This window comes from Hylaeus anthracinus, unplaced genomic scaffold (assembly GCF_026225885.1).
Source record: "Hylaeus anthracinus isolate JK02 unplaced genomic scaffold, UHH_iyHylAnth1.0_haploid 11997, whole genome shotgun sequence".
NCBI lineage: Eukaryota > Metazoa > Arthropoda > Insecta > Hymenoptera > Colletidae > Hylaeus > Hylaeus anthracinus.
Window position 1 is genome coordinate 12,116,881 of NW_026534344.1, and position 11,258 is coordinate 12,128,138.

Genomic DNA, 11,258 nt, shown 5'->3' on the forward strand with positions numbered 1-11,258 from the left:
AACGATATCTTCATTGTTTCTTTCTTTTTTTTCTTATAAAAAAGCATGATTAGGAAGGGAGAAGTCACGATGAATAATCAGAGAAGTTTGTTTGTGCCTTGGTATTTTTCACTTCTACGCCGACAGGGGACGCCACTGTTTATTTTAGGAAAAATTAATTCAAGGGTTATTAATTAGAAAATATAATCTAAAAGGATAGATGAGATATGTAATAGTAGTCTCGCTTCTGAGCAATTTAAGATGCTTCAGATTTTATGAATGCAATCTACGGCCCTACTATCAACTTCCTTGTGTACAACGCATAAGGGGGGGGGATACGTCACACGTGACGGTGATGCGTAATTCTTATTGGCTGACGAAGAAAATAGAAAGAGAACGATAGTGTGAACGGATCGGTCAAAGAATGCGTATAAACGCTAGTAACAGTCATCTGACAGCAACATTCGGTGGAGGGCTGTCCGACAATTCGTCGATACTCTGTTTTGCTGTAGTACCGTACGGTATCCATTACGAAAGTAGTCAGCACGTCATCGTTAAATGGATCGTGGATAATACCATAACAAAGAAATAACGTTATTTCATTGTCGATTTGTACGCTTTCTCCAAAAAAATTAGGAAGTGAAGCAGCGAAAATGCAGATCTTACTCGCGCTAAGCGCGATTATAGCTGGTAAGTGTTTCAATTATTTATTATTCAATGTTATTTTTCTTTGTTCACGACGCAGTTTCTCTATATAATATGCACTTTTCTTACTCTCTATCGGGTATGAGAATTTTTACGCCACAATTTTTGCAGTATTACGCTGTGCATACGCGTTATTGTTATCGTACATTAAAACCACAACATTTTGAAAATTATTCTATTTACTAAAGCATGTTACTATTTAATACAATTTTTCTGTACGTTACTGTGGCTAATTAACACTTTATTTAGCGGGAGCTTATTTTTAAGCTTTTAAAATTGCAGTATTTAGCTATTCGAATTTATTTACTGTGTTGATGATTGTCTACTTACAATGTTCAGTGTTTGGAAACAGACTTGACTTTCAATGTTCCCAGTAACAGTATGGAAGAATTATTGTCAGCCTAGATTGGCATATGATACTGTAGAAAATTTTTTTTTTATTTAAAGTCTGTTTCTAAATAGCCCGGTAGATAAAGTGTTAATTACCTTGCTATTGCTCACAAAAGATGGGACTTGGTTATTCAAATGTACAAAAGATGAGTCAGAGCTTCAGTACTTGTGTAGTAGAATAGTTTGTGATTAACAAGAATATCATCATGTAGGTATTTGCATGTATCATGTACAAAGTACATTTGTATTGGTTGAAATTAATTCTGTATCTGTTTTGAAACAAAAATATTGAATGCAATGAATACATTTATTGTTAAATTAGCATATAATGAGTCACAGAAATATTTGTACTTCCTCAATTAGTGTTTCATAAAAGTATACATTGATGGAAAGAATGATTTTTTGAGAATGTGAGATACTTTTGGATAAGAGTAAGATTACTGTTATGTTTAGCTATTTAAAGCCCAGCTGCTCATGTAAACTTAAATGTCTATGGCAAGTCTCTATTTTATGTATGAATGACTTGTATTTTCTAGATTATTTAATGTATTATAAATTGATGTGTTTCAGTATCTACTGCTAGAGTAGTAATTACTGCTGAGGGTCCAACTGACCTTCATCTTTTAGGGCAAGAGGAATGTACATGGGGACCTTCATATTGGTGTGAAAATATTAAGTAAGATGGATCAGATATTATAATACTGTGCACATATTTTACAATAATAGCAGTCTGCTTTTAATCATTTTTTTGTAGAAAATGTATATACTTATATAAAAGTCTTTCAGTAACTGTAAACTTCCTAATACCAGCAGCTTCTATATATTCTTACATTATTACCGAATCATATCTATGCTTCATTGTAAAATAAAAGTTTTTAACGTACATCTCTGTATTCACATTATTATTAATGCATTGCATTTTTTGTATTAGTACAATGTATGATTATTACAAGATACAGTAATGTTCTATTCAGTAAATGTTCTATTTAATTTGACTATAGAACTGCAGCTGGATGTAATGCTACTAAGCATTGTATTAAAACAATATGGAATTCTATGAAAGTACCAGAAGATAGTGATAATGTCTGCACTGTTTGCAAAGACATGGTTCAGCAAGCTCGTGATCAGCTTGAGAGTAATCAAACTCAAAATGATCTCAAGGCTGTTTTTGAAGGAAGTTGCAGACTGATGCGCATTAAAACAGTTGTGAATGAATGCATAAAAATTGTAGATCAATTTATTCCTGATCTTGTAGAGACGTTAGCATCTCAAATGAATCCATCTGTTGTTTGTTCAGTAGCTGGTCTTTGCAATTCTGCTCATATCGATAAATTACTAGAGGAATCCTCAATTAAGGTAAATTAATCTTAACATTTTAAGTATGTTCAGCATTGTTAGATACTTTTGTATGTTTTATAACTATTCATACAATTTCAATTAATCAGCCAATTTCACATAAGATTCTTTAGTATATAAAGGGTAATATTTTTCAAGTTTAAGATTTAGGATATATCTTTCAGGCTGCTGAAATGAAGACTCATTCTTTGGAAGACGACGAAATTGAGCCTGATGAATGCACTAAATGTTATACAGTCGCAACGCATATGGAACATAGACTAAAACACACCCCACGCGATAAAATGTTGCAGCAAATGCTTAATTCCTGTGCAGAATTTAATACTTTTACAGACGCTTGTTCAGCAATCATTTTGACAAATTTCGAAACAATTTATACTCATTTACAAGAAAATTTCAATGCACAAAATATTTGTCACTTATCTGGCCAATGTAGTGGCAAATTCCACAAACACGAAGATGCACATAAGGTCAGTTTAGGAACATTTTTTATGTTACTAATAATTTTTAAATATTCCAATCAACTTTAATGTGTAAATTACATTTAGACACCTGAAGTAGAAATCAGACCATTATCAAGTGTTGGTATGGTTGAGGTAGGTGATGATCTTCCATGTAAATTGTGTGAACAACTTGTTGGACATTTAAGAGATCTTTTAGTAGCTAACACGACCGAAGCGGAATTTCGTCTAGTCTTAGATGGGTTGTGCAAACAAACAAAATCCTTCTCCAGTGAAGTAAGCATCTCAGCATTTATAGTATATGCATTTTTATTTGCAAAATAAATGATTAATTATATGTATTATGTTTAAGTGTACTGCCATAGTTGATGAATATTACCCAGAAATTTATGAGTATCTTACAAAACGTCTGAATAGTAATGCTGTTTGTCAAATGTCTGGAATTTGTCCTGAACCTGGCAAAGAAATGCAGGTGCATACTTTTCTTTATTAATAACATATATATTACGTAGCAGTTAAATATAAATAGTATTAATTTTATGTTTAATGTTATACAGGATGCACCAATTTGGCCTTTACTACCTAACAATGTAGCTGAAGTTGGAGTACGTATGCTTAAAGATTCAAAGAAGAAATTTGAAAATGATAAACACCAAGAACTGAGTGAAGCAGAAGTAGAATCAATGCAATTGCCTATTGAAAGAATGTTACCTTTCCCAATATCAGAGGGTCCACTGACTGTTCACGGAAAGGGATCGTGCGCACTTTGCGAATATGTGCTACATTACATACAGGACTCCATAACGACTCCCGTTACAGAGGTAAGAATTATGAAAATATTTTTATGTATAGTTCAACAAAGGAGAAAGTATAAGATACATTATTATTAATTTATTGCACAGGACAAAATCAAACACGCAATACAAAGAGTATGCACAAAACTACCAGGAACTATAAGAGGCGAATGTTCAGAATTTGTAGATACTTATGGAGACGCTATTTTAGCTATATTAGCTCAAGAAATTGATCCATCCCAAGTTAGTATACAGAATGTATTAAGTATTAATTAGTATAATGATAACAGAAATGACATAACAAATAATTGTAGGCATGCCCAATGTTACATTTCTGTCCAAGCCAACAGTTAATGAATATGTGGGAAAGTGTACCATCGAAGTATATGCTTGAAGAACAAAAGAATAAGAAGCCCAGTTGCCCATTATGCTTACTTGCTGTGTCACAAGTTTATAATATTATTAAAAATAACAAGACCGAGGTGACAGCATATACTTTATTTCTATAGACTTAATAACAATATCTTTGAAAATGTAGCATCACTAAAGGGAGATCATTCTTTTTACAGGCTAACATAGAATCTGTGCTGGATAAATTGTGTATTCATTTACCGCGTAGTCTATCTGAAGAATGCACAGATTTAGTGAAAGGTTACAGCAAAGAACTTGTAGATTTATTACTTGCAGACTTGTCACCTCAAGAAGTGTGTGTCTATATTAAACTGTGCGACGATAACAAGAACACTGGTCCAAGAAACCTGTTCATTACAGACAACAGCGGCGAAATATGTATGTATATAAATTACTAATTACTGTTCGTAATTGTTTGTCAATGTTCAATCGGGGAATAAAAATATAATATACATTTAAAATTTCAGTAACTAATGAAATACCAGATACTTCGGTAAATTTTGAGATAGAAAACGAAGAAGGCGCTACTTGTGTTATTTGCGAGTATGCTATGCGCTTTGTTGATAAAGAGCTTGGTAGCGAAAAAGCAAGAAATAGAGTTGAAAATTCTGTGCGTACTGTATGTAAACATCTTCCAAAAACCCTTTCTCAGTCATGTGCACAATTCGTTAACAAATACGGCGATGCTATAATTAATGTTATTACAAAAGATGTTAGTCCAAAGGAAGTTTGTAAATTCATGGAATTGTGCGCATCGTACATGCAAGAGGAATTCGAAGGTATTTCATAATATAATTCATAATTGATATAGGATTATAATTGTATTATAAATAGATTTTATAAAACATTCTTATTTTAGCAATTGATAACGATCAAGAGACTTCAGTGAATTCTGAGATATTGGCAGATACCGAAGGAGCTACTTGTACTATATGCGAATATGTTATTCGTTTCATTGAAAAAGAACTCGGTAGCGAAAAAGGAAAAGATAAAGTCACAGGTACTGTACGTGGTATATGTAAACATCTTCCAAACAAAGTTCACGGAAAATGCAACGATTTAATTACCAAACATGGTAATAATATAATCGATAAAATTGTGCAAAACGTTAGTCCGAAATCAGTTTGCAAACTCATACGAGTTTGCTCAACCTACATGCAAATGGAGTTCGCAGGTATGCGAAAATATAATTCAAATCATTTGACGGTATTATAAATCTCAAAAAAATAATGTACATTAAATTTCAGCAAATGATGAAGTACCAGAGACTTCAGAGAGTTCTGAGATATGGGAAGAAGAGGACAAAGCTATAACTTGCACTGTATGTGAATATGCTATGAAATTCGTTGATAAAGCAATTGGTAGTAAAAAAGGAAAGGATGTAGTTGAAGGTGCAGTGCGTGGTGTATGTAAGCATCTTCCGAAGTTCATCTCTCGGCCGTGCAACAAATTTATTAACAATCATGGCGATGCTGCAGTTAATGCAATTGTAAAAGGTGCAAGTCCCAAAAATGTTTGTGGTCTTATGGGACTTTGCTCAGCTTACATGCTCGAGGAAATTGAAGGTATGTAAAATTGCACATCACATGTTGTTTAATTCGTAATCCTTTGCCAATTTTCGAGGTAGAATTATATTAAAAATAGAGTTTATAAAATATTTAAAAAATGCACATGTCTTTTTTCAGCAATCGATAAAGTTCAAGAAAGTTTAGTGGATTCTGAGATATCGGAAGATACCGAAGGAGCTACTTGTACTGTATGCGAATATGCTATTAGTTTCATTGAAAAAGAACTTGGTAGCGAAAAAGGAAAGAATAAAGTCGAGGGTACTGTACATGGTGTGTGTAAACATCTTCCAAAGACTCTTTCCCGGGAATGCAACAATTTCGTTAACAAACATGGTGATGATATAATCAATAAAATTGTGCAAAACGTTAGTCCGAGGTCAGTTTGCAAACTCATACGAGTTTGCTCCACCTACATGCAAGTGGATTTTGAAGGTATTTGAAAATATAATTCATAGTCGTTTTGCAATTTTAGATATAGTATTATAGTTATATTATAGATAGAAGTTACGAAACATTTCAAATTCTCGATATATCTTATTTTAGTAATTGAGGAAGTACCAGATACTTTCGAGAGTACTGACATATCGGAAGATATAAACTTAGGTCCTACATGTGTTGTTTGCGAATATGCTATGCGTTTTATTGAAAAGAAGCTTGGTAGCGAAAAAGCAAAAAATAAAGTTGAAGATGCTGTACGGGGTGTATGTAAACATCTTCCAAAACACCTTTCCAATGATTGCAATAAATTCGTTAACAAACATGGCGATACTGTAATTGATGTAATTGTAAAAGGTATGAGTCCCAAGACAGTGTGTACTCTCTCAGGACTTTGTGTATTGTACGAGGAAGAATTTAAAGGTAGTTTAAAATACAATTAATATATTTTTTAATTGAATATACATTTGCGATGAATGTTTCATATTTTATTGTTCTCTCATATGTTTATAGCTTCTGTGGTAGAATGTGCAACATGCAAAGGTGTCATATCAGTAATAAATGAACTTTTAGCAAATCCAAAAGTTGATGATACTATTATTAACGTAGTATCTAAAGCATGTAAACATGTTCCAGCAAGTAAACAGAGCAAGGTAAGATACTTTATCGATAATATTTCATGGATTGTCTACTCTCTCTGATAGTTACTTTAAAATGTTGTAATATTTAATTACTTTTAGTGTGCCACTTTGGTAAATATTTATGGCCAGAGCATAATAAACCTTATTGAACAACATACTGACAGCAAGAAAATATGCGGCAAAATAGGTGTTTGTGCATCTGAAGATTACTCATCCATATCTTTGGAAAGCGCGCGAAGTAAACGATCCTACGAGAAAGATGACATAAAGCGCTGTACCTGGGGTCCTGTTTATTGGTGTTCTAGCAATGAAACAGCTCTTAAATGTAAAGTGAGTAAACTTATTTAAAATATATTGTGTATAAATAATATACACCGTATATATACATTGTTGAATATCTTTTTGTTTTAAGGCTGTTGAACATTGCAAGGAAAACGTGTGGAAAGCCGAATTCGCTCCGCCTAAACAAATTACTTTCAGCGCAGCAGAACCTAATGCTTAACTTTGTAAAAATGAAATAAATTGAACTATTACTTAATACAAAGTTTTTACACTTTACGGAATTTAGTCATAAGAAGTTTGTGTTTATTATAAATGTTACATCAATGATATTAAGAGTCTAATATTAGTCTCTTAACAATGCACTATTCTTTTAAAATATAAAAATGTGATACCTTTGTTAAAATCTTCCATTATAATATTTAACAGAAGATTATATATAGTATGTTGTATACATAGGTACTTTAAAAGTAATAATAAATGTAAGCTTTTAACACTCTTGCAACAATATTGCCGTTCACGATATTCAATTAAGTTCATATTTTGTAATAATTATTGTTTGTATACAATCTATGATATTGAAAATATAATTACGTATACTACATGTGTATATATGTCATGAACAAACTTCGCAAACATAGTATCCATTTAGAACGTTATACTCGACCCATGTTTTGCCAGAACAAATACAATGTTTATGTATTTCAATTAGGGTTGACTTTAAGTGAAAGTGAACGATGCATAATATCGAGATACCTCGATAAGAAGAAACAATTGGAGAATAATAAAAACAATTTAATAAAGACAATGCTACTATATTATCATTATAAAATATTATTAAACTATACAGATTTTTCTAACAATCTACTAACGTGTCCTCGGGATTTCACGAACCTAATCAACCGATCGACTTGAAATTTTGGTTTTATGCAAACACTTAATTTTGAGTAGAGTAGGAATAGTAGGATTGTTTTTTTGGTATATTAAAACCTATATTTAATCAGTTGTAGTCTAAAAAGTGTGAATTTTACGAAGGCTAACTTCATTCTAAACATGTGGACACGCCGATGTTTCATTTCTTACCTTTCCATTGTTTTGAAGAAATGGAAGGAAAAGGTATATAAATAATAATACAAAGGAAACGAAAGATCGTGTTACAAGAAAATATTCTTATAAAATAAATTATCAAATTTTAGAAACATCTATCACTTTCTTAAATTTTGTGTAATATTTCTGTGAATTAAATTCACAGAATTTACTATACAACTTTTATACATGTGGTCGTTGAACAGTATTTGTGAAACTAAGAATTGGCGGGAAAGCAATCAAATACCTAATATTTATTGTTTGTCGTTCTACAGGCTTCGAAAAAAGTTTATAGTTTTACTTCGTTTAATTGTTATCATATCTGTTGCTAAATAATAGGCATAAATATTCCTTTTTCTCGTTAATTACGATGATAACACGCGGCTCACAGCAAGTATCAATCACTAGTAGCTCTAGAGAGGTTAATAAATTATACTTGTTGCGTTTGTTCCTTGTATTAGTGGTATTACATGACTTCAATATTTTTAGCATACAATAGAGGTTAAGGAATTTTCTATTCGGCGATCACCTAGGTTTCTTCCATCGCATTTGAAGGTATGTTAATGTATTTTGATTACAGATACTCTTGGAAAATGCCACCATTTTTGTGTTTATAATAAATAGATCATCTATGCATAAATTTCATAGATTTTTAATTTTTAATATTTCATATGTTTCATTCATGTAATTCCACATAAATTCAGAACCTTATATCTTTGTAACTACATCAAAAATTTTATGTTTTTTATGTTATAGTAAAATTTATGTTTTCAATGTTTTAAACTTCTTTTCTGTTAATTACAAATATTTGAATAGGAAACAAGTGAAAAGGAGTCTACTTATGTAGAAAAAGAACCTGATATCAGTCTTTTACCACCAATTGTGTTCAAAGGACGTATTAATTATATCAAAGATTTTAATGCTTGTGCTAGCATCTGTGATGATATAATGTGAGACTAACATTATTATCCTTTTATCAACCACATTATTTTTATCACTTTCATCAACCACCTGTGTTCAGTTAATCCAAACTCAGTTTTTTTTATCATTATAGGATTTACTACATTATTCAGTAATTTTAAAATATTAAAAGCTTCTTTTAATAATAATCAGAATGTAATTGAAAAAGTTGAGTGTGAAATTTTGCGTGTCTCCAAAAAGATTCAGGAGGCTGATTGAGTGTTATAAATAATAATTGATGTTATATACAGTGCTACATATTTATTTATATTTTCATTTTTTTCTTTGTCATCTTTCTAGAAAAGATGTGGAAAATTGTGACAATGAAATAGTACCAATAGGATTTGATTTGGAGTGGCCTTTTAGTTTCCAAACAGGAAGTGGGAAAACTGCCTTAGCACAAATTTGTTTGAATAAGAATATTTGTCATTTGTTGCATATATATTCATTAAAAAAATTACCTGCTGCATTTGTAATTCTTTTAAGTCATCCAAAAGTAAAACTTGTTGGAGTCAATATAAAAAAGTAATGTTACTTATATCATTGCAATGTTACTTATATCATTGTGTCATATAATTTCTTAATTTATAGTGATGTTTGGAAACTTGGTAGAGATTTTAAAGAATTCCCAGCTCAGAAGGTTGTAGAAAATAATTGCTTAGACAGTGGTACATTTGCAAACAAAGTACTAAATCGATCTTGTCGCTGGAGTTTGGAAAAGCTAACAGCATATCTGGTCAGTGTTTTTATCAAGTTGTGTTTTAAATTCAAAATCGTAGTACAATTAGTACAATTATTTTTGCAATATGTAAATGTTCTTTTCCTTGCTTATTTTAGTTGCAAAAAAGAATTGACAAAAATAAAAAAGTTAGAATGAGTAAGTGGCATATTCATCCCCTAAGCGAAGAGCAAAAGAATTATGCTGCAACAGATGCCTATGTCTCATGGCTTTTACATACTACTATACAAGAAAAAGCTGATAACAAAGAGACTGAAGAAAAAGAAGTAGATTTATAAAAAGTTCAAGTTATTTACACATGTGAATGTATTAAAAAAATTTAATTTTACAAAGAAAGCATTTCATCGTGGTCATTATGATTTCAAAAGCAGTAAAAGTTTTATGGGCAGGTCGGTTAAGTTACAGTGCTGGACTCAGACTGCAAAAGGTATTGTCTAATCGACATCGTCAAAATTTAGAGAAAAATATCTCTAATACATTAGTACTAGTTGAACACTATCCAGTATATACAGTTGGTATTAGGGGTAAGAGTTATACAGTGGAAGATGAAGAGAAGTTAAAGAGTTTAGGAGCTGAATTTTTTAGAACCAATCGAGGTGGTCTGATAACTTTTCATGGACCTGGACAATTAGTGGCGTATCCTATATTAAATTTGAAACAGTTTAAAACTAGTGTTAAATGGTATGTATGTCAAATAGAAAAAATGATTATACGTTTGTGTGCAGAATATGGTATTAAGGGTAAAACATCACCAGAGACTGGGGTGTGGGTAAATGATAGAAAAATCTGTGCAATTGGCATTCATGGAAGTCGTTATATAACAACACACGGTTTAGCTCTAAATTGCAATACGGATTTGAGTTGGTTCGATCATATTGTGCCTTGTGGTATCGAAGGAAAGGGTGTAACTAGTATTAGTAAAGAACTTAATACAAATGTTTCTATTCAAGATGTTCTACCTCTATTAAAAAATGCTTTCCAAGATCAGTTTGAATGTTCATTAATCGAATGTACACCAGAAGAATCATCAGAATTACTTAGAGATGCTGTAAATTTGTTAGATGAAAATATATGTCTATAAAACATTTAAATCATGTAATACGATTTTAATAAATTGATTGATTTTGTCCTGTATAACAATTGTTAAAATAAATTTTTTAATTAAAACAACGCTTATGCTTAATTTCAGTGATAATATCATCAAAATGGAAACACTTTTATACAAATTTGCTATTTCTAAATCCTTATCTTTACACTAGTGCTACTTTTAATTGTCAATCATCTTATTGAAGTAATCTAATCAGGAACTTAATCAGATTTCTGTATGATAAGCCTTGATTTATTGATAAAGTTCTTGAAGTATTTCAAAGGTACACTGCAATTAATTACAGTGATATCAGAAATAATTATAGTGGGGCATGTCTAGAAGTGGTTTTTATGTGTACTTCAAATAA

At 31.2% G+C, this 11,258-nt stretch overlaps 3 protein-coding genes across 5 annotated transcripts; all 3 read left to right on the forward strand.

Moving 5' to 3' along the window:
- The first annotated feature begins 428 nt into the window (after positions 1 to 428).
- On the forward strand, positions 429 to 7,623 carry LOC128889529 (uncharacterized). 2 transcript variants are annotated; one of them, XM_054147218.1, is made up of 18 exons: positions 433 to 669; positions 1,645 to 1,750; positions 2,076 to 2,430; positions 2,595 to 2,900; positions 2,979 to 3,167; positions 3,244 to 3,363; positions 3,449 to 3,712; positions 3,794 to 3,928; positions 4,000 to 4,167; positions 4,255 to 4,474; positions 4,564 to 4,875; positions 4,956 to 5,270; positions 5,344 to 5,661; positions 5,782 to 6,096; positions 6,208 to 6,522; positions 6,613 to 6,752; positions 6,840 to 7,070; positions 7,153 to 7,623. In XM_054147218.1, the coding sequence occupies exons 1-18, from the start codon at positions 633 to 635 to the stop codon at positions 7,240 to 7,242; spliced, it is 3,936 nt and encodes a 1,311-aa protein (XP_054003193.1). In that variant the 5' UTR covers positions 433 to 632; the 3' UTR covers positions 7,243 to 7,623. The 2 variants fall into 2 exon arrangements, with proteins under 2 accessions (XP_054003194.1, XP_054003193.1); XM_054147219.1 differs by lacking the exons at positions 5,344 to 5,661; positions 5,782 to 6,096 and having other exon boundaries at positions 429 to 669.
- Positions 7,624 to 8,057: 434 nt separating this feature from the next.
- Positions 8,058 to 10,082, forward strand: LOC128889533 (3'-5' exonuclease). 2 transcript variants are annotated; one of them, XM_054147229.1, is made up of 6 exons: positions 8,058 to 8,135; positions 8,595 to 8,660; positions 8,922 to 9,055; positions 9,366 to 9,590; positions 9,657 to 9,801; positions 9,903 to 10,082. In XM_054147229.1, exons 1-6 carry the CDS (start codon positions 8,073 to 8,075, stop codon positions 10,080 to 10,082), a joined length of 813 nt encoding a protein of 270 aa, XP_054003204.1. In that variant the 5' UTR covers positions 8,058 to 8,072. The 2 variants fall into 2 exon arrangements, with proteins under 2 accessions (XP_054003204.1, XP_054003205.1); XM_054147230.1 differs by lacking the exon at positions 8,058 to 8,135 and adding an exon at positions 8,386 to 8,526.
- A 77-nt stretch (positions 10,083 to 10,159) lies between these two features.
- Positions 10,160 to 10,974, forward strand: LOC128889534 (putative lipoyltransferase 2, mitochondrial). Its single transcript, XM_054147231.1, has one exon. It carries the CDS (start codon positions 10,160 to 10,162, stop codon positions 10,883 to 10,885), a length of 726 nt encoding a protein of 241 aa, XP_054003206.1. The 3' UTR covers positions 10,886 to 10,974.
- Positions 10,975 to 11,258: the final 284 nt, after the last annotated feature.